Below are 23,841 nucleotides of genomic sequence, written 5' to 3'. Positions count from 1 at the left end.
TCAAAAGGGTCCAGTGAGTAGTGAGGTCGGTTGCGGTCACGTCGATTCAGACAGCTAGCCGGGCCATGGGTAGCAAGCTGGCAGAAGATGCTCTGTTTTTAGCCACCTCGTGCATTTCAGTCGATAGATTAGTGGGGTTCCGTGTGGTAGAGGGGACCAATCCAATTGGCAAAAATAGTTATAGTTATAGTGGCCCAAGAAAATTGGCCGATAGACCAATTCAGATAGCAGCCGATAAGACAGCTAACGATTAGCTGGCCTCAGATGGGCGTTCAGGTTACGTCACGACGGAGGGGCCAGTTGGATAACTCCCTCGGGCAGATAACGTCGGTGGTCCAGTCATGAAGGCCCAATGGGACTCCGCATCGGCAGTAAAACGGGTCCGGATAGGTGATTGTAGCCCAGGAGTGGCTGATGGAACTCTTCAGCTGGCTAGCTCCGGAATAGTTGATGTTAACCCCCGGGACCGACGTTAGCCAATAGTCACTCGGATTGCAGCTAGCTTGCTGCAAGATCCAGGTGTAAATGTGGAAAAAGTGAAGGGGTCTGAACACTTTTTGAATGCACTGTATGTGATGTGTGCAGCACTGCATTTTACAAAAAATACTTAGCTAGCTACCACTTCCTTCATCTGTATATGATGAAGTGTTGTCATGTTGGAGTGCTGGAAAATTACAACAAATCAAGTAAACAGATTACCATTAGTTATGATGGACATAAACATTATATTTAGCAAAAAATGTATATTTAATTGTAAGGAAACAATCATATACGGTGGATAAACTTGAATGCTTAAGTTCGAAGTGCTGTTTTTTTCTTAGTCATTACTGCAATTACTGAAGTCCTGTGTCTCAATTAACTAAAGATGTATAATATTATCAATGACAATATCAATAAAAACAATATTATTATAATGATTGAAGAAAAAAATTGCTTAATTTACTAATACAATTATTACAATCATAAATGCACACTCAGTCGGAACAAAACCAGCGCTGGAACATATTTTGGTGTGGAGTGTGCAGAATGGAGAGGAATGCCTTTGCAACTCCCACTTTCCAAAGATCCAATCCGAAACGACCAACGGTTTCAAGGCGCCCTTGGTGTCCCATTCGAAGAAAAACAAAGCCCCGAAAAAATAAATACATCTCACATTTAAAATCGAATTATATTCATAACCAATTCTCTTTTTGAGAAATATGTCCGCCGATGTAATCTGCTTTCTTTTCCTCCTCTCGGTAATATCAATTTGACGGTGTTGTTTATCTGTAGTAAGGGGAACTTGAAACCGCCCCTTGCCCCATTTCCTCGGTTGTTTTTCTTCTTTCGCCTGTATTCTCCATGTTGTTGGAGCGAAAAGTGAGGTCTTCGCAGAGACAGGAAGGGGCCGTTCGGTTCCGAAATATACTAGCGATAAAGTAAACCGAGACGCGCAGCCGAGGAAAACGCAAAGACGAAAACATATCCAAGCGCCCTGCCCCTCCCAGAAGAAGCAAGAAATAAAGAAGCATTGTTGGTGATGAATTGTAGCGTCTTCCATATCCAACAAAGCCACGGATGACAGTTATCAGGGCAATCATTTAGTAACTTGTCAATATAACCTAATGAAGGCTGCTTATCTCTGTTTGGGGAACGGATTGGATTTTGAGGGCTCTGTGCTTGTCAGATGGAAAGTTCTATCATCACTCAAGTGCAAAAAGAAGACATTCAATTGTCACCGAAAACAGGTAAGAATATGATATGCTCCAGTTTTTGTTTGTTCTGATTAAACATGGGTTTAACTAGAACGGTAAAGGTTAGTTTGATTTGGAGGAGCTTCGTTAAGTAATCAAATACAAGCACTCTAACGTTGATGCAAACATGTTCCCAGCGCGTCCATTTGACAGTTCCAACGTCGCGGATATTGCGCGCGACATTCTAGAGCTCACTGTTTTTCTTAACGGTCGGAAATGTACACATTGGATTCATTTTGCATATAAATAGACTACGTTGAATATCAATATTATTTCATGATGATTCAAGCCGCCACATTCAACTGATGCTGAACATGGATTGGTTTTCAAAGGTATTATGGAACACCTGCATAATTGGAAAGGGAAAACCCCTCTGGTACAAACACATTTTTGACAATGTAAGAGCAAAGGCTATTTGAAAAACTGTATCGCATTACATGTCTTTTGTCATCACAAATTCAAGGTTGCCAATAATATTCAGTCACTGTTTGTTGCTTACTGTAAACAATTCAAATCAATATTTATTTCCCATTTTACATGATTGGACTTTCAAGACCAATCAAATGATTCAGTTGTTGATGCTACAGTATTTCTATCGATCAAAACAAGGCTACAACATCCAATATCAAATTATTATTAGCCAATAATTATAATTTCATTAATTGACAGACGAATAATTTTGCATGTAAAATGTTCAACCAAACCACCACAAATTTAGCCTACCCTGTGTTTTTCATTTAGGATATATCTCTCCAGCTGTTGTATGTCGCCGTTCCATATATTACTTTGTCACATATGTCTCTAAGCAGCCATACACACAGCACAGCCATGTCTTGTTTTTGTTCGCAGGCTCAGGCTGGAGACACATCAAGGCAGATCAATGCGCGCCAGTGTGGCACGCTGTCCTAATGTTATTATAAAAATATCACATCACAGGCCTATACAATACAAAGATTGTCAGGTGTATGATATACAATTTGCTGTTGGAAATTAAACCAACAACGGTTGCGGATGAGAAACATAACCGTAAAAATGCCAGGTGCCGCGGTCGGTATTGACAGTGGAATGCACAAGCACACCCCTCAGCACACGCCCTCCGCCGCCCATTGTAAAGCGCGGTTTCAAAGAATCTTTGTTTTCATGCTTCAGGCAGTCCGGTTTGAATTGGAGGGTAGGGTACTGCTGTATGGTTATAGTTGTTTTACAATACCAGATTATGTGTGATGGGAGCAGCAGGGTTATCCTATGTATGCTCAACAGATACAAATCTAATAGATTATTTGATTATTATAGATCGTTTTTTTTCTCATTTATCATATTTGTTTTGGATATATTCAGGAATAGGCTATCCTACACTTTAAAATGGCTTTTTGGCACTAGCATGTTATGTTTGTGTTGTCGTGGATTTCCTTTATAAACAATCATTTTTACAAGTAAACTGCTGGGTAATATGCCTATACACGTCAGCCCTAAACGATTTTGGTAACACTTTATTTGAAGGGTACCTACATAAGGGAGACTTCATAACACATTCATAATGCTTTCATAAACAATACATGCGCATTTCATAGATGCATATGCCAACAACCACATGAATTAGGGATGGGCATTTTACTTTTTTTGACTGTTCAAGTACTCGCATTATTATTTTTTTCCCGAGTACTCCAATGGAAAAAAGTATATTTTTAGAACACAAGGCCTGCACTGGAAAAACATATGTGCACATTTATCTATAAGTCTATGCCAACAGTGTGCAACAATGCTTCATTTATCATAACAGTTACAGATAACAAATCCTAATTGCTAAATTGCCATATTCAGTCAATAAAAAAGCAAGTGCCATTGAAGATTAATTTATTGAAACCATACTATCAACTGGTTATATTATATTGTGGAACACAATCTTTTTAAAAAGACACACATTTTATTGTAAAAAAACATGATGTTATATAACAGAATAAAATATATCCGAATATTTTTCCAAATGAAAAAAGTTGCCAGTGCAAGTGATGCGCATCTCGAGTCTGGGAAAGTTATTCTCAAGTCGTGATCATTTGAAACGGGGATCAATTTGGCCAGTTAGAAATCAAAATCTGTCTTCTTTTCGACAGATGTTCAATTTAGTTTATTCTGCCGCTTCTTTGTAATTTTCTAAATGGCTTATCAATTCCAGATTGAACACTGCATGGTAATGAATGCTTAATGATTCTGGTGAAAATATGCTCTTTGTCTTTATCAAACTAATGTTTTTGCATATTTTCAGTGTGGAACCTGTCTATGTTTAGGGGGGTTATAGCCTAGACTAACTAATTCTAAATGGCACTAGCAGTTTGCAAAGTAGCCTAAGTGGAAACTAGATGGGACACAATTATTCCTAATCTGCAGCTCATTGTTGGAATGCATATTTTCCTACATCAATCAAGCAGTCCATTTTGAATTTGTGATAAAACTGTCATCATTTGGCAAGGAATATAGCTTGTGTATCCCATCAGTTAGATACCATTTTATAGACAGTTATTTCTATAGGAGCTTGTGTGCACACTCAGCACGCATGTGTGTAGGGAGCGGTCGGAAGGCAATCGAGGGACTGAGACAAGGAGGGGAAAGGGAATTTAGGGAGAAGAACTGTGTGATGCTTGGGTTGGTTTCTTTTTTTGTTGTGCCCCGCAAATGCTGATGTGCAATTGGAACACCAGAGTCAAAGCAAATTAACGTTGGCTTCAAGACAAAATGTCAACATTTTTCGGGACAATTTTACTTGCCTGTTTGGGCAGCCACAAAGCACAGTCCACCAAATAGTTTTATATTATTTGAAGAAAATTGATCTCTGGTTAAAGATCAAGCTTTGACGTCCGTTCAAGTACTTATGTCATCTCTAACATGAATACTGCAGATTTCAACTTGTGGTTGTTGACAATGACATTACTGAAATGCTAAAGAGCTTCTTTATGAATATGTTAAGATGCTTACAGACGGGCCATCATAGACTTCAATGGGAGTAGGGCGTGGCGGAGTGGCAAAACACAAGCAGTTTTGCAAGCAGTGTGGTTCCTGGTGCTCGCTCCCATGAGCGGCGCCGCTGGCCCTGCTCTTGAGGCACCAAAAGATGAAATTAGCTGAAGTCTTGAGCGGCCGATGCACATGGTTGACCAATGAGCAGAGTTCATCTTGTCAACCATTGTTTTAATGACAACATTTGAGCTGACCAGGACCGCTGGTCTCTACACACTGTAGGCAGATTTTCTCCCGGTTCAATTTCCGTTTACATTGGCCCATCTGTAAGTGCCTTTGTGAAGTCCTTATGTAGGTACCCTTCAAATAGTGTTACCCCAAGTGCTTTAAGTTACATAATATATTAAAAATTATTTATCTTGAGTTCCCATACACTCTTCCTCAATTCCTTGGTTATGTACACTAAATGTATAAAAGTATTTGGCAATTTCAGCCACACCCGTTGCTGACAGGTGTATAAAATCAAGCACACCGCCATGCAATCTCACAAACATTGGCAGTAGAATGGCCTTATTGAAGAGCTCAGTGACTTTCAACATGGCACCGTCATAGGATGCCACCTTTCTGACAAGTCAGTTCATCAAATTTCTGCCCTGCTAGAGCTGCCCCAGTCAACTGTAAGTTTTGTTATTGTGAAGTGGAAATGTCTAGGAGCAACAATGGCTCAGCCGTGAAGTGGTAGGCCATACAAGCTCACAGAACGGGATTACAGAGTGCTTAGGCGTGTCGTGCGTAAAAATCAACTGTCCTCGTTTGCAACACTTGCTACCGAGTTCTAAACTGCCTCTGGAAGCAAACGTCAGCACAAGAACTGTTCGTCGGGAGCTTCATGAAATGGGTTTCCATGGCCGAGCAGCAGCACACAAGCCTAAGATCACCATGCGCAATGCCTAGCGTCAGTTGTAATGGTGTAAAGCTTGCCGACATTGGACTCTGGAGCAGTGGAAACGTGTTCTCTGGAGGGATGGATCATGCTTCACCATCTGGCAGTCCGACGGACAAATCTGGGTTTGACGGATGCCAGGAGAAGGCTACCTGCCCAAATGCATAGTGCCAACTGTAATGTTTGATGGTGGAGGAATAATGGTCTGGGGCTGTTTTTCATGGTTCGTGCTAGGCCCCTTAATTCCAGTGAAGGGAAATCTTAACCCTACAGCATACAATGCCATTCTAGACAATTCTGTGCTTCCAACTTTGTGGCATCGGTTTGGGGAATGCCCTATCCTGTTTCAGCATGACAATGACCCCGTACACAAACCAAGGTCCATACAGAAATGGTTTGTCGAGATCGGTGTGGGAGATCTTGACTGGCCTGCACAGGCCAGGCCCTGACCTCAACCCCATCGAACAACTTTGGGATGAATTGGAACGCCGACTGCGAGCCAGGCCTAATCGCCCAACATCAGTGCCTGACCTCACTAATGCTCTTGCGGCTGAATGAAAGCAAGTCCCCTCAGCAATGTTCCTACATCTAGTTGAAAGCCTTCCCAGAAGAGTGGAGGCTGTTATAGCAGCAAAGGGGGACCCACTCCATATTTGATGACCATGATTTTGGAATGAGATGTTTGACGAGCAGGTGTCCACATACTTTTGTAGTGTATCATCATTCCAATTGCTGCAAACGCCCCCCAAAGATGAAAGGAAGAGAATGATAGAAGGTGGGAAATTAAAAGTTAGTATCAAAGCTTGAGGTTAAGAATCAGGAGAGAGTCTCATAACAAACACTATTTCACAAAATATGACAAGCATGTTGAGTGTTGTCGTGATGTGACTATCATTAATCTGATGACTGTTATTTATTTTATCAAACTGTTTAATTGATATTCTATTAAATGAATCATGTAACAATTAACTCATTAGGAATTTGGGGCACCACAGGAAAAGTTATTTAACGAGTTACTATTCTATTACCTCATCAGTCTCATTCTGAATGTCGCAATATCCCTGGATCCGCAAGAACCCTATCCCTTTGAATATTCAGTACTACACAAATTGATTTAATCATTTTATTTATTAACCTGTTAGGGCTAGGGGGCAGTATTGACACGGCTGGATAAAAAACATACCCGATTTTAATCTGGTTACCACTCCTACCCAGTAACTAGAATATGCATATACTTATTACATATGGATAGAAAACACCCTAAAGTTTCTAAAACTGTTTGAATGGTGTCTGTGAGTATAACAGAACTCAAATGGCAGGTCAAAACCTGAGAGATTCCTTTACGGGAAGTGGCCTGTCTGACCATTTCTTGAACTTCTTTTCCATCTCTATCTTTTACTAAGGATCTCTGCTCTAACGTGACACTTCCCACGTCGTCCATAGGCGCTCAGAGCCCGGGAAAAATCAGAATGTCGTCATTCCAGCCCCAGGCTGAAACACATTATCGCCTTTCTCAAGTGGCCGATCAAGGGACTCTGGGCTTATGCGCGTGACCCGACCGCCCCCGCCTTTGTGATTTTTTTTTTTCCTCTGTTTGCCGAAAAGGAGATTCCCTGTCGGAATATTATCGCTTTTCTACGAGAAAAATGGCGTAAAAATGGATTTTAAACAGCGGTTGACATGCTTCGAAGTACGGTAATGGAATATTTAGAATTTTATTGTCACGAATTGCGCCATGCGCGCGACACTTCTTTACCATTTCGGATAGTGTCTGGAACGCACGAACAAAACGCCGCTATTCGGATATAACGATGGATTATTTTGGACCAAACCAACATTTGTTATTGAAGTAGCAGTCCTGGGTGTGCATTCTGACGAAGACAACAAAAGGTAATGAAACTTTTATAATAGTAAATATGATTATGGTGAGTGCTAAACTTGCCGGGTGTCTAAATAGCGAGCCCGTGATGCCTGGGCTATGTACTTAGAATATTGCAAAATGTGCTTTCACCAAAAAGCTATTTTAAAATCGGACATATCGAGTGCATAGAGGAGGTCTGTATCTATAATTCTTAAAATAATTGTTATGCTTTTTGTGAACGTTTATCGTGAGTAATTTAGTAAAATGTTAGCGAATTCCCCGGAAGTTTGCGGGGGGTATGCTAGTTCTGAACGTCACATGCTAATGTAAAAAGCTGGTTTTTGATATAAATATGAACTTGATTGAACAAAACATGCATGTATTGTATAACATAATGTCCTAGGGTTGTCATCTGATGAAGATCATCAAAGGTGAGTGCTGCATTTAGCTGTCTTCTGGGTTTTGGTGACATTATATGCTGGCTTGAAAAATGGGTGTCTGATTATTTCTGGCTTGGTACTCTGCTGACATAATCTAATGTTTTGCTTTCGTTGTAAAGCCTTTTTGAAATCGGACAGTGTGGTTAGATTAACGAGAGTCTTGTCTTTAAATAGCTGTAAAATAGTCATATGTTTGAGAAATTGAAGTAATAGGATTTTTAAGGTTTTGAAAATCGCGCCACAGGCTGCAAGTGGCTGTTATGTAGGTGGGACGAATTCGTCCCGCCTAGCCCAGAGAGGTTAACCTGTTATGGATAGGGGGCAGTATTTTCACGGCCGGATAAAAAATGTACCCGATTTAATCTGGTTATTACTCCTGCCCAGAAACTAGAATATGCACATAATTAGTAGATTTGGATAGAAAACACCCTAAAGTTTCTAAAACTGTTTGAATGGTGTCTGTGAGTATAACAGAACTCATATGGCAGGCCAAAACCTGAGAAGATTCTATATGGGAAGTGCCCTGTCTGACCATTTCTTGGCCTTCTGTAGCCTCTTTATCGAAAATACAGGATCTCTGCTGTAACGTGACATTTTCTAAGGCTCCCATAGGCTCTCAGAAGGCGCCAGAATGTGGAATGATAACTCTGCAGTCTCTGGGCGAAAAACAGCAAGGGTTTTGGAGAGTGCTCCTTCTGAGAACAATGACACTGGTGTGCATGCATGTGAAGACTCCATTTTCTTATTTCAGTGTTTGAACGGATACGTCTCCCGGTTAGAATATTATTGCTATTTTACGAGAAAAATCGCATAAAAATTGATTTTAAATAGCGTTTGACATGCTTCGAAGTACGGTAATGGAATATTTTGATTTTTTTTTGTCACAATACGAGCCGGCGCGTCACCCTTCGGATAGTGTCTTGAACGCAAGAACAAAACGCAGCTATTTGGATATAACTATGGATTATTTGGAACCAAAACAACATTGGGTGTTGAAGTAGAAGTCCTGGGAGTGCATTCTGACGAAGAACAGCAAAGGTAATCCAATTTTTCTTATAGTAAATCTGAGTTTGGTGAGTGCCAAACTTGGTGGGTGTCAAAATAGCTAGCCGTGATGGCCGGGCTATCTACTCAGAATATTGCAAAATGTGCTTTCACCGAAAAGCTATTTTAAAATCGGACACCGCGATTGCATAAAGGAGTTCTGTATCTATAATTCTTAAAATAATTATGTTTTTTGTGAATGTTTATCATGAGTAATTTAGTAAATTCACCGGAAGTTTTCGGTGGGTATGCTAGTTCTGAACAAAACATGCTAATGTAAAAAGCTGTTTTTTGATATAAATATGAACTTGATTGAACAAAACATGCATGTATTGTATAACATAATGTCCTAGGAGTGTCATCTGATGAAGATCATCAAAGGTTAGTGCTGCATTTAGCTGTGGTTTTGGTTTTTGTGACATATATGCTAGCTTGAAAAATGGGTGTGTGATTATTTCTGGCTGGGTACTCTCCTGACATAATCTAATGTTTTGCTTTCGTTGTAAAGCCTTTTTGAAATCAGACAATGTGGTTAGATAAAGGAGTCTTGTCTTTTAAAATGATGTAAAATAGTCATATGTTTGAAAAATTTACGTTTTTGCATTTTTGAGGTATTTGTAATTCGCGCCACGCTATACCATTGGATATTGGTGAGGGAACGTCTAGATGTAAGTTAACTAACTAAATAATAACACAGAATACCATACACACTTACATGAGATAAAAGTCCCTAGTGGATTGACATGGTATGACTGCTTGTTACACAATGGAAAGGGGGTGGGGAAAGATAAAGAGAGTGAACATATCGTACATACATTTGGAAACTACACTCGCAGAAATATGAATACTTTGCACATGAACGACCGCTCATTCGGATAAGAAAGGCAATGTATATATTTACGCGTAGATGTCTTTGTCGTCTCTGTTGAAACCACTCAGTCCGTCTATGGGGTGTGGTTCGGTGTAAGTCTCTGGTTGTCCACCAGAGGTAACAATCTCCTTATGCTTCTTTGGTCTTGGAGTGTTTGTTAGGATAGATACTTCAGACGTATCTACGGTGGTCAGAGGGATCTGTCCTTCCCCCTCGTGTTGAGAGTTAAATGTCCTACAACCAATTTTACATGTACAGCTGCAGACTGTGAATGTTCTGGTCTAGTCTTTACCTTCTTCACTCGCGTTGAGGGTTTCAGAGCTTCTAACCATTTCGTAATGTGTAGCCAACGCTCCACGCTGTCTGGTCTTGTAGTTTTAACCATTCGTGACGCCCGGTTTACACCGTCCATCTGCTTGGTCCCTAGTTGATTATTAAGGGTTCAGCTCTCGACCACTTTACACGCCAGCAGCGACCCGGCACGTTTTGGTCTGGTTTCCAAAGTTTCTAACCATTTCAACGTGTGGACCGCAGCCTCACGTTCTCTAGTCTAGTTTTCATAGGTTTCAACCATTTCGAAATGTTCAGCTCACGCTGTCTGTCACGCTGGTCTGATGTAAATTTCGTTAGCGAGTCCTTTTAAGCACTCTGGTCGGAAAGGCGGCTCCATCACACTGACACGAACTCTGAGCTCACTTGGGCGTGGCTACTGACAGCATAATTTTGCATGGAAAAACAATTCTCATTTAGAATGCTAAAATCACATTGCTTTCTTCACAAAAGTATTCTCATATTTAATCATCATTTTTTTACAACGTTTAGATGTTAACCTGATATACACAGTGTACAAGCTCTTCAAGTTACAATGTTTCCTTTATAACGTTTTTCTATCCATTTGAATGACATCACAAAATGGACATTAATTTTCCATATTCCATCTCTCATCATTCCCATCATTCGGATGTTGAAATATATTGTCCCAGTGTTCATTGTTTGATGTTGAAGTTTTGGGTGGCCACTCTTCTGTAACACAAAGACATTCCATTCTCCCAAACTAGAGACCAGAAAGCAGTTGGTCTGCTGCATTACAATTTACGATCGAGGTGAGGTGTCATAAAAACCACACATCAATCCCCCCTCTGCTCTGTAGAGCTGATCCAGTGTAACCGGATCTTTGGATCCTCACAGGAGAGTCATGACAGTGTTCAGATGTGTGAATCACACTTTTTCTTTTTGAATCCGTTTTTTACTAATCCCTTCGATAGCTTTAGTCAGTACAGCCATCTGTGTTCTGTATATCAGAGCCATCCATACATTCGATTTTTATATGAACTCTCATACTATTACCAGTGGTGCTATGCATATCCAACCAAAGAATAGATGCTATTTGCCTCCTCTGGTGTAACCTTTGTGAACCATGACACATTTTTACATTGACTGATCAAAGGGGCTTGGAGCATTGAGGTGTGACTGGCTTCAGCTTGCTCCACTCCAACCAGAGATCTTGTTCCAGGAGAGTCAGTGAAATGGTTGGAATGTTTTCTGTCTGTCTTTTTTTTTATACAGCAGAAGTTACTGACGGTATCCTAAATGACACACTACTCCCTATATAGTGCACTACTTTTGACAAGGGCCCTGTGGGGATTAGGGTGCCATTTGAGACTCAGTCACTGCCTGGTGAAGAGTGTGGGTTTTCCCGCACTCTCAATGATTATATAACATGTACCAACCTCTTCCAGCAGCAGCAGCAACCTCATTAAAGGCAGATTTTTATTTGTGTGTGTGTGTGTCCAACTGTGCTTGTGTCCGTGCGTGCGTGTGCAGGCTGGCTGGCATCTCTGTAGTGTAGAGGGAAGCCTTTCGTGTAGGGAGCACAGAGTTCATTCTACATGTGTGCAGTAACTATGTTTCTCAAAATGGAGGAAATCCTCCTTACTACTTTATGGGAAAATCTTGAGAAATTCACATCATACATTTCCCTAACATCTACAGATGTAGGGTCTTAACTTGAGCCAGTTTGCTACAGCAGGAAAATAATCCTGCAACAAAAAGAAATGTGGATGAAATTCATGGACGTTTATGGAAGGGTTGATACATTTTTCTACGGGAAAATCAAGTCTGAAATGTCAAAGTGGAAATTACAAACTTCAAAAGCCTTTTTAAACCTCAAATATTCTCCAAGTTTTAAAGTTCTCCTGCAACAGGGGGATCAAATAAAACTCCTACATCTGTACCTGGATTAAAAGAACCTTCATTGCAGGTGGAATCACCATAATGTGTTGGTGAATAGCATTTTCATTTGGGACAAATCCATATATCACTGAAGAGTTTTGATCAAAAGCTTTTTGTGTCGTAGACCTACAGCATTCTTCTTTTTGGTCTTGTGACAGGCGAGGTGAGCAGATCTTCTCTGAAGAAGCCTAGGAGCTGTAACATCTTCAAAGCACTCTTCTGTTGCCTCAGAGGAGCACAGGATGCCCGAAATCCACCATCACCTTCACAAGATGCCTTGCTGGAGCCACAGGACAATGGGGACGTTGTCAAGGTAACAGAATATATTATTCTCAACATCTCGGCAGAATTGTTGTTGTAATTATCCATATAGAGTGTATGGGCTGTAGTTTACTGTATTTTAACCAAGTGTGGCACTATTATGTAGCCTAAAAAGTGTCCTTTTGCATTTTGTTATGTTTGCAAAGCTTGTTTGGACCGCTAAAGCAGATTACAAATGAATAGTTTTAACCACAAAGTTTCACACATTGTAATTTGGCCAGTCTTAGACTTTTTTATAGGACATGAATCTTGTGTGTACAGTTTAGCTACATATTTTTAAACCCAAACAACTGTCAGGCTTAGCTCAGCTTTCTTTTTATTTTACAACTGTCAACTTCCTCATCAAGAGTTTAACAACTCTGCCATGGTTATTACAGGAAAATAATATATTTTATATAAGCAGACAATAACTACACAAGTGATTGCTTTCCTATCTTGAGCAATACCCTGTGAGAATTTGTGGGATTATTGCCCGTTGATGTTATAACAGCATGATGCAATATAAAATGGCTGCTGCACCTGTTGTGAACTTGTTGAACACTATAACCATGACTGTTGGCGGATAGAGAGTAGTTTAGGTCTGTTCATATTGATCTCCTATGATGATAAGACAGCTGAGTGCCTTGCAATCCACTAAGGCTAAACAGTGGTGCAGTGGGCCTACAAAGAGTGGATAATGTGATGTGCATGTCAGTTCATGTTGGAGACATTAGATATGTACAGTATTTTGTACCTGGTGCGTCATAACCGAAGTGTACAGAAGAATGACAAGGTGTGTGTTGCCCACAAGCCACTAGTGAGGCTGTCAGTGTAGGGGCGCTAGCGCCATGTAAAGGCGTCCGCATGCTTCCCATCCCAAACAGTTCCTGCATATATTAAAACAACATTTTGTGATGTTTTGGTTTTCGGCAAGGGTTTTTCGGCTGTTCGTGCACACAAAAAGTTTTCCTGACGCAAGCCGAAGCTCAGTAGCCAAAGTATACACCCCTTCGTCGGGAATTGGTCAACAGTAGGAATTCTTCAATGAATTGTTTTGTTGTCATTCAACGAGAAACGACTCGGTTTTCATGCAAATATTTCCGCTTGAGAAATACAGCACCAAACATCTTAGTTAGATGTAAAATTGCGTGACTAAGACCGCCTCGGCAAAAAAACGTAAAAATGAATTACATATATCTGGAGTTATCTTAATTCGGACTATATTGAAGAAATGGCTTCAGCATCTCAAGAGGGACAAACAGTACAATTGCCGTTTTTTTTTTTTTCACATTGTCTAGTGTCCTCCAGGCAGCACTGGAGCAATGAGGAAGCTGTAGCTGTTGTGAAGCATGGGTATTGTTTGGGTCTCTGAATTTAATCTGATATTCTATTATTACAGTATTATTACACAGTTAGAGCTCTTTTACCCCTACCTACATGTACATATTACCTCAACTACCGCGTAACCCTGCAGATTAACATGGTACCGGTTGTTAATTTAGTGTTAGTATTTCCTTTTTTAATTTAGCACATTTTTCTTACTTTTTAACTCTGCATTGTTGGTAAAGGGCTCGTAAGTAAGCGTTTCACATTAAAGTCTACACCTGTTGCAATCCGCGCATGTGACATAACATTTGATTTAATTTCAACTGCAGTTATTCCCTGTGCTTGTAGAGTGAGGCAATATGTTTATTAAGCATAAGAAAAGCCTAGTAAAAAGGGTAAGATGTGGTGTTCTCTGCACAGTCCTGTACTGTACTCTGTAGTACTGGCTATAGATTGTGACCCTGTATGTCCCCTGTTTTCTCCTCCACCACAGCTGTCATCAGGGCCCAGCCTGCTGCCTGAGATGACACCCCAGGACCAGGGGAAGATATGTGTGGTCATAGACCTGGATGAGACACTGGTGCATAGCTCATTCAAGGTAGCTACCGCTTTTCCACCCACTCACTGTTACATGTGGTTTTGTAAGGGGTGTTTGTATCCAATGCAAAGGTAAAAGAGGACATTTCATGAAATTAATTAGAATTTTGAATTACATAAAAAAAAAGTGAATTGTTTGATTTATGTGATTTATAGTTTAGCATCTAATTTAGCGATTTGATCCTATGTAATTACATACAGTATAACTGTAAAGCCCAGGAGCATCATAACAACAATCTTCCACGGTGTTCCTTCTCTCCTCAGCCTATCAGTAATGCAGATTTCATAGTGCCTGTGGAGATTGAGGGGACCACACACCAGGTAAAATCTTCATCTGAATATGTTATCTGTGTGCTTGTAGAGGTGGGTGGGTGGGTTGGTATTGTGTGTGTGTGTGTGTTATGGTCAGTGTTTGCCGAGGTTAAAATAGGATGGGTCTCGGGACAGATGTTTGTTATGGGCGCTGTATGAGCCCTCTACTGGACAAAAGTTGAATGGGAAAGGAAGTAAACAGTTCAATTCAGCTTAGTCAGTTCACCTTTCAGAAGATTTTGCTCACCAATGCAATGCACCAGAGGTAATATTTAAACTCTATATATTGAAATGTACTGGAGTCTGCTGTACAGGCAAAACTACATGCAAAACTTGCACTTCAGGTTAACATGAGAACTGTTGTGGTGTTTGGGATTCTTCTCCATGGGCCTCTGCCTGGTTCAAGTAATCCAGGATAGGCTGGTTAACACCTGTACGGCCTATTCTTGATTACTTGTTTCAGGAACCGGCCACCAGCAACTGAGATGGGAACAAAATGGACACAGCAGAGGAAGAAGAGTTAAAGTTACCTTCCAAATATTTTCTTCCAGATACTTTATTACTGTTCAATTATAAAGCAATTGCTAAAATACTTTGTAACAAGCAGAAATGTATGTTACTATACAGGTAAAAGAGCTACCAAAGCTTCATGCCAGGTGTTTGTTTTCAGGTATACGTGCTGAAGAGGCCATATGTGGATGAGTTTCTACAACGAATGGGAGAGCTGTTTGAGTGTATTCTGTTCACTGCCAGTCTTGCCAAGGTAAGCTGAAAAGACCTAACGAAACCTTATCTTGTCTTGACATTTGCCCTATTTGTTGTTCTTCATGAAAAAACCTGTTGTATTTTAGTTTAGAAAGTCTTAATACTTTGTCTTTCACAATCCTCCATAGCCTTTTCCCCATGCACTAGGTGACCTTTGTAGTACCAAAGACTGCTTTGTACATTTGCATATTATGAGCTAGCATACATTCCATAATGTAACCCATAGTTACATTATTAGTAGCTTTGGTGCCTTGATGACACTTTGTTAGTCCTGACCAAACTCCCTTTCCTTCTTCCTCTTGCCATTTCCTCCCTTCCCTGATCCCGGTCTTTCTCCTTTTCCCCCTCTTCTTTGCCTGCCCCCAGTATGCAGATCCAGTGACTGACCTGTTGGATCAGTGCGGGGTATTCCGGGCACGGTTGTTCCGGGAGTCCTGTGTGTTCCACCAGGGATGCTACGTCAAAGATCTCAGCCTGCTGGGCCGAGAGCTCCATAAGACCCTCATCCTAGACAACTCTCCTGCCTCCTACATCTTCCACCCAGAGAATGCTGTGAGTTTGAGTTTCATTCAACTTCTGTCAACTCAAATGTGACCTCTTTCAGGATTCAAAGTGATTACTAATAGGATACTAGTTCTGATTCTACTGCATTCTGATTCTATTCTAACCTGATATTCCACTTAACTGTTGGATTTGGTAGTTATATATGACAAGAATATACAGTTATCAATACTGCAAAGAAAGCGTTAGTAAGTGAGTGAATGGTTTCTCTGATGCTCCCTCAGGTTCCTGTGGTGTCCTGGTTTGATGATGTGGAGGATGCTGAGCTGCTCCACCTGCTGCCTGTGTTTGAGGACCTGAGTCAGGCAGAGGATGTCTACACCAGACTGGGGGAGCTACGAGCACCATGATGGAGGGACCCTGCTGATGAGCACTTCATGACATTCTAATGCCTTTTCTCTGGCTCTGAGTATCTCTCTCTGTCAACCACTGTCTGATAGTTCTGAGCGAGAACTGCCAAAATACTGTAGAGTACTACAGTCATTCCAAATGAATATGAATAAAGTGGTTATTTTTTCCAAACCAGAAGCCTGCATGGCCTGATCTGACTCAGGACACTTGTATCTTTGTGCCTTTTTCCTAAACAAACACAAAAAGCAAGCAGCTCAAACTGTTTTTATTAGTATTTTGTTTAAAAAAAAGAAGAGAAAAAAAAGAATCTTCCAATCTCGCTATGCAATCCTCTTCTGTAATCATGATGAACTACAGTGCTACTTGTTATACGGTTCACACAGTCAAATCCAGAATGCCAACAGAATGTAACCTTACATGTTCCTAGATATATGACCAGTTAGTATATGCTCACGTACTAGATGTTTAAGTGATACGTATGTAAATATTTGTATTATTTACTGTAAAATGGCCAACAAAGCAAAATGCCACTCCATTTAAGTACTGAATATATTAGAATAAATAATGTCTTCATAAAGTTTTGGAGACTTTATATACATTATATCAATGTATTTTTCTGAATACCATTAATGGCATGCATACAGTGACGTTATAAATCTTTAAAAAGCTTCTTGAGTTGATCATTTGGGACCACATTTTTTAAAGATTAATTCCTTTATGGTCACTTGAATGCAGACATACTGGATGCATGGCTACTCAGCAAAAGTGTATTATATTGTCGCTCTTAGAATATTTGGTCTAGTCTAACATGTTTTTCTGTTTTTCTTGGAATACTAAATGACAAAATTGCACTTGTTGTTTTATAAGTAAGACTACCTTTCAAATTCAGTCAGAGACATCATGCACTGCCTGTGCAGATATATGCACCCTAATGCCATGCTGAATGTGGTCAAATACTGTATTAAAAAAAGGATATGTAGTTGTGGTACTCTTAATTCTGAAATGATATGCCTTTTTTTCTTATACATTTTGTGCATTCGTTTGTGTATTTTTTTGCCCACTACAAGATGGGGTATAGAAACAACAATATTCAAAACATCTGCCAAATTATAATTTGTGCCTAGAGTTTTTGGATTGTGTAAACAAGTTAATCAAACACCACAGATTATTTTCCTCCCAAGAGTGCCTTTCAAACATAACTCTTAACCTTCCAATGCCTCCTCATATCATCATAGGTGATACCAACGACATTGGCTTATCCAAAAAGCAATAACCAAGTTCAGGGTGTAGATCAATGACAAATAACTAGCAAAATCTGGATTATTTTATGTAGGTACAATCAAGTTTGTTTTTATAATGTTAAATATTCGTTTTTAATGTGTAGCTACATGTTGACCACTAAAGAAATGTCCAATCCTAATGAATAGCCAAAGCTATCTAGTTGTTGATATTGTGTAGATTAAGTTGTCTTCGTTGATATTGTTATAATCAAACAAAATAAAGTGTACAAAATGTACGTTTTAAATCAGTAACACATATTAGGCCAATACATTGTTTTTAGTGCTAGGGTAAAAACCAAAACGTGCACCCCTTGGGGTCCCCAGGACCGAGTTTGAGATACAATGTTGCTACTTTCAATAATATTGGACAATTTTTAAAGAAATACATGTATTTTGGAGCCAAACGTTGCCAAATAAAAGTTTGATTATATTTCCTTGTCGGTGTGTGTTTTTGTGGAATAGTCAATTGTTTTGTATTCGTCCAATACAATGATCCTATGTTTTTAAATTCAAACGTTGCCAAATAAAAGTTTGATTATATTTCCTTGTCGGTGTGTGTTTTTGTGGAATAGTCAATTGTTTTGTATTCGTCCATTACAATGATCCTGTAATATTTTCATAATTTGGGCTATCTGGCATCCTTAGGACGTCCATACCCTAAACCCTAACTTTAACCATTTTAAATGTCAACTTCGATGTGGGTATGGACGTCCCAAGGATTCCGGATGGCACCGACAATAGAATGAATAAATGTAAATGAGATTTCCACATTTTTTTGCAATGTGATGATGTCACTACGTTGCGACGCTCGATCGAATGACACGTACAGTTAGTAAACAAGGATAGATAGAAAGTTGTTGTCGAAGGAAATAAAAGACAAGGGATAAAGCTAGCTGGCTAACTACTGTGCCAAGTACGTTTATGGTATGTATTACTATTTTCTTTGTTAACGTTTTATGCTGTTTTAGCTAACGTAACTCTTTGAGTTACAATTCTGGCTAAGTAACGTTAGTTAGCTAGTGTAGCTAGTTAACTAACGGACAGTCAATAATCGTTGGTTACGTTAAAATTAATCTTTGTAATTTCCTTGTTTTTAGATCTGCCAAGATCTCAGAAACCTGTTTTAATATGAACGTGTTTGACCGCAGCATCAAATTGGATGTTCTCCTCAAGTTCTCCCAAATGTAAGCAGAACTCTTCTGTCAAATTTCTAATGCAGATAATAATGCTCTGTATAATGCAGAGCCATACCAATAAATTAATCTGTCGTTTTCAATGGGAATAAATGAAACATAGTGGATAGAACAAGTAAGGAGCTGGGCAGAGCCAAGCACGAGCTAGCGATGTCGTATTGGCGCGTTCTAGCATGTATTTTCATATTTCCTTTAGCAAAAAATCATTCTGTGAAGTGCGTGTGTAATAACTCAATTCGCCCATACACTCCTAAAGAACGCACATTTTTTGAAACTTTGACAAAGGGTCACGTCTACAAAACTTAGGGCACTTTTTAGTTTTGGCAAAATAACTATATTGAGGTCTGGCTTTACTTTCATGAGAAAATCAGCTGAATGCCGGCCCAGTTCCATCTCGCTCCATACTCTCAAACTGCCAGACACTGACTGGGCTTCCTCTCCTCACCAAATTTGGTGGGAAATGGAAATTCCAACTGGATGCTTCAGATTTATACATCTGGTGAAACATCTGACACTTTGTTCTATCTGTCCATACTTATGGTCGCTAGCTAAATGACTAACATGACATGGTTAACACAATGTTTTTCCCAGTTCCCAATCTACCCAGTTACACCTGAAGAATGTCTACTCCAGTTTGGCAGTTTGCATGTTCGTGGCTGCAGCAGGCTCCTACGTCCATGTTGTCACACGGCTCTTTCAGGTAAACAGTAAGCACACTACCCGATAATAGACACACATAGGTAAATACTAGAGGTGAAACGGTATGTGTATTCGTATTGAACCGTTCGGTACAGAGTGCACGGTTCGGTACGCACTGCGAACCGAACAATACATGAATCATATATTATAGCTAGGAAAATATATATAATTGTAAAAAATATATTATTGCATAAACCAATGGTGTATAAATTAATGTGGGAAAAATATCCACATAGTAATAAAGTTGTAGTTGTCTGCAGCTCAGCTCATTAGTTATTGAAGTTGACGTTGGAGAGGGATAATGTAACGATTCCTGTGACCACTGACAAGGCTAGAAATATTGTAAATGCAGTTGCACTAGCTGGATTGGGGCCACAGATAGGATGCTTTCCTCACATTATTAATCTAGCATCTCAAAAAGCAATGTCACCTCCTGTTTTCAAGACAAAACAGGAGATGCTGGAGCTGCCAAACTACAAACTAATCCAAGATGTCACTACTTGACGGAATTCAAGCCATGACATGGTTGAGAGATACCTTGAGCAGAAAGTCACAGTGTATTCTACACTGACTGATCAAGCTGTGAGGAAGAATGTCAAAGATATTGTGACTTTGTCTGAAAATTACCTAAGACTAGCAGAGGAAGTTATCAAAGTGTGCAAACCTCTCAAAACAGTCACAACACTTATATGCACTGAGAGCATTCCATCAGTTTCCGGTCTATGAAAACAATGATCCTGAAATCAATGGTGGCATCTGATGAAGATGAACCCGCAGTAAGGGATGTCAAGACTTCTATCAGAGTTAACCTGGAGCCTAGATATGCTGACCCTGATGTCCAAGACTTCTTACACAAGAGCACCGCTTTGGAGCCTGGTTCAAGTCCCTGCTGCATCTGGATGCTGCTGCTCGTCTGAGAGTCTACAATGAACTCACAGCAGAGATTGTGACCAATATACAACAGGTATTGTATTTATTTTGTTAATGTGACATTTATTATTTTATTAATTAGTGATATATCAATTAATTATAAAGTAATAATTGTAATTGTCATAGTGTCTGATATATATATATATTTCGAACAACAAATCATATTTTTAAAGCCACTTCAAAGAGAGTAATTTTAATCTAATTTAATTCTGCAGGGCTAAGCCACAGATACCACAGGAGCCAACCCCTCTCCAGAGATGTCAGACGACAGGGGTTCTCCTCCAGAAAAGAAGTCTGCCGTGGCTGAGCTTTTTGGGGAGTTGTTCACGACCCAGGAGCAGGGAACCAAGTCAAAGGTCAAGGTCATAGAGGAGGAGGTGACCTCATACAGGGAAGTGGACTGTATTCCCCTGGATGCTGATCCACTTACATGGTGGAAGACCAATGAGTTAATATACCCTCATGTTGCCATGTTAGCAAGGCGCTACCTGGCTGTGCCTGGACCTCTGTCCCTAGCGAGAGTGTATTCTCCACAGTGGCTGACATTTTCACAGTAAGTCGATCTGTGCTCACTGCAGATAATGTGGATAGACTAATCTTAAAGAAAAACTTGAAAATCTGATAAAAATGTTTTTTTTTCTCAAGTAATGTCTCAAGTGGTCCTATTTTGTTTAAGGCACAGCTATGTGACTTAATGCTGATATATGCTGCTGGGCTATGCACTCTTGTTGAAGTTCTATTTTAAATGACTGTATTATTTCATGTTATAAGGCAGGCACTGCTGTTTTTTATTGTCCCTTTGTTTCCATATGCTCCTGGGAATTCAAGCTACCCTGTTTACTATTATAATAAATGGAAAATCTAAATAAAATTACATATTTCTCAGGCATTTATTTTGGCGATGTATCAAAACCGTATCGAACCGTGACACCACTGTACCGTATCGTACCGAACCGTGAGTTTTGTGAACCGTTTCACCCCTAGTAAATACAGTAACGTTCAGATAGATTTTAGGCAATGGTGAAGCTATAACTACTAAAAATACTACTGGCTTTATCCTATTCCTCTAGGGTGGTTTGCTGACTCTTCTGGGTTCCCTGGGCATGGTGGTTTGGTTGTCCATGACACCACACAGCCCAGAGACCGAGAAGAAGAGACTGGCTATCCTTGCAGGGTTTGCTTTCTTCACAGGTAAACTCAGGGCTTTAGACAGCCAATTTTGGCTCTTATTGACTGTTCATTTGTCAGTCATTGGAGAAAAAAAAAAACTCATTATAAAACAGGTTGTTTGAATCCTGGATGCTGATTGGTTGATAGCAGGGAGTTAGTTATTCACCACAATCCCCAGGTAATGCCTGTTAACAGTTCAATTTGAAATGATCAATGCGCATCCACTGTCCCATGGCACAGCCAGGCAATTCATAAACTTTGTCTTCCCTGCAGTCAAATTGACTTTTTCTTTCTCACCAGGTGTTGGTCTTGGACCAGCAATGGACTTTGTCATCATCATTAACCCAAGGTAGAACATTTAAGCGTATGTGCTATTAAATATTGTTGGAAATAATTTCTTAGGAATATTTGTTATTCAATTGAGTCAAGAAGACTGTGTCCTTAAATTGTGTGTCTATCTATCTGGTCTCTCTCTAGCATCATTGTGACAGCCTTCCTTGGAACCTCAATCATCTTTGTCTGCTTCACTCTCAGTGCCCTGTATGCCAAGCGCAGGAGCTTCCTCTTCCTAGGAGGTACAAAGATGTAATGCGCTATTCAGTAGCATAGTTATTTATCTGTTCTGGTCATAATATCTTAACTTACTTGAAAAAACCCTTTTGCTCATTGAGAAGCACAAGTCATTCACACATTTCACAGAATTTGTGTTAATTTAGTCAAGATATAACCCCCCCAAAATCTTGAAACAATGTGTGATTTGTCCTCTTTGACATGTTTGTTGTCTTCTCAGGTACTCTGATGTCTGGCTTGTCTGTCTTGTTCCTGGTGTCTGTGGTGAACATGTTCTTAGGATCAGCGATACTCTTCAAGGTAGCCTAAATATTTATAGAGCCATCTCTTACGACTTGGAGGTGAAGTGATTCCACTCATAAATTTGGAAGTGTGTAATATAATTGTGTGAGGAGGTCTCAGCAAGGTGACTCAGACTTAACATGGCTCTTCTCTTCACTAACAGGCTCACATGTACCTGGGGCTGGTCATTATGTGTGGCTTTGTTCTGTTCGACACTCAGCTCATCATTGAGAAAGCAGAGAACGGAGACAAGGACTACATCTGGTAAAACTTTATAACATTTCACCAAATAAGCAGTTGTAAAACGTTTTACTTGCTAATGTATTAGAATGAAATATAATATAAAGTCAATTCAATTAAGTCATTGTTTTTCTCTTGAAAGGCATTGCGTGGACCTGTTCCTCGACTTTGTGACCATTTTCAGAAAACTCATGATTCTCCTTGCCATGAATGAGAAGGTAATTTGTTTTATTTTCCCCCAAGACAGAATATTAATCTCATGTAATGTTTACTTTTTCTCATACTAGAAAATGTCACTATGCAAATGGTAATATTTTATATTTTCAGGACAAGAAGAAAGAAAAGAAGTAGATTAAATAAATCCAGTTGAAGTTTCAAATGAAAAACGATCTGTGACAAGGAACAGAACCAGCAACAAAGCCTCTGTCTGCAGTGCTGTTGGTGCTTTTACTATTTGTCGTTCTTGGTTACTTTTTGTCCTTTGATTTGAGCTTGCAAGTGGTTATGATACGGTTGTATTTTAGGCTACTGCTGCAGTGAGAATGCTTGTCCTGTAGGGGGAGTGGTTGTTCTATGAAGGTGTACATAACAGAACTGAACTCTTTGTGCCATTAAAAAAAAAAAAAAGATTTTCAGAAGGCTGTTTGAGCTTTTGGAGATTAATCATAGTTTTATGTTCTAATTTTTTGATTTGTTAATGCTATTCCTCCAACATCTTTAGTTTCGTTTATGGAAGGGATGTGACAGACATCCTGGCCTGTTATGTCTTTATCAAATGACATTTTATTTGTCACATGCGCCGAATACAACAGGTGTAGACCTTACCGTGAAATGCTTACTTACAAGCCCTTAACCAACAATGCAGTTCAATAAATAGTTAAGAAAATATTTACTAAATAAAATAAAAAGTAACAAGAAAATAACAATAACGAGGCTATATACAGGGGGGTACCGGTCCCGAGTCACAACTTATAATTTTCCTCTTATTTACTATTTCACTTACGTTCTTCTTCAACGTAGTGAAATAGTATTGGTAATTCGGCTGACCTTTGATGAAGATGTACAATTGCACTTTATGGTCAGCTTGTGCGCCACAAAAAGGACTGGTCAAGGCTGTAGAATAGATGGACCGATGCGTTCTTGTTAGATTTTTGTTATCTGTAAAGGCCTACTGTGAAAAACATACTTT

The 23,841-nt window shown here is 39.7% G+C and overlaps 2 protein-coding genes across 2 annotated transcripts; both read left to right on the top strand.

Moving 5' to 3' along the window:
- Nucleotides 1–1,332: 1,332 nt before the first annotated feature.
- LOC106572594 (carboxy-terminal domain RNA polymerase II polypeptide A small phosphatase 2) lies at nt 1,333–17,267 on the top strand. The gene is made up of 7 exons (XM_014146916.3): nt 1,333–1,727; nt 12,235–12,389; nt 14,196–14,300; nt 14,564–14,620; nt 15,282–15,374; nt 15,743–15,928; nt 16,162–17,267. The coding sequence occupies exons 1-7, from the start codon at nt 1,667–1,669 to the stop codon at nt 16,285–16,287; spliced, it is 783 nt and encodes a 260-aa protein (XP_014002391.1). The 5' UTR covers nt 1,333–1,666; the 3' UTR covers nt 16,288–17,267.
- A 1,097-nt stretch (nt 17,268–18,364) lies between these two features.
- bi1 (Probable Bax inhibitor 1) lies at nt 18,365–23,262 on the top strand. Its single transcript, NM_001140663.1, is given in 10 exon segments — nt 18,365–18,492; nt 18,666–18,752; nt 19,353–19,461; nt 21,461–21,581; nt 21,861–21,909; nt 22,038–22,135; nt 22,351–22,430; nt 22,576–22,676; nt 22,795–22,870; nt 22,980–23,262. Coding segments are annotated over 9 exon segments (714 nt in total). The 5' UTR covers nt 18,365–18,492; nt 18,666–18,696; the 3' UTR covers nt 23,004–23,262.
- Nucleotides 23,263–23,841: the final 579 nt, after the last annotated feature.

This window comes from Salmo salar, chromosome 15 (genome assembly GCF_965601325.2).
Source record: "Salmo salar chromosome 15, fSalSal1, whole genome shotgun sequence".
NCBI lineage: Eukaryota > Metazoa > Chordata > Actinopteri > Salmoniformes > Salmonidae > Salmo > Salmo salar.
The sequence above is the reverse complement of the archived record's forward strand: the minus strand, read 5'-3'. Positions and strand labels throughout refer to the sequence as shown.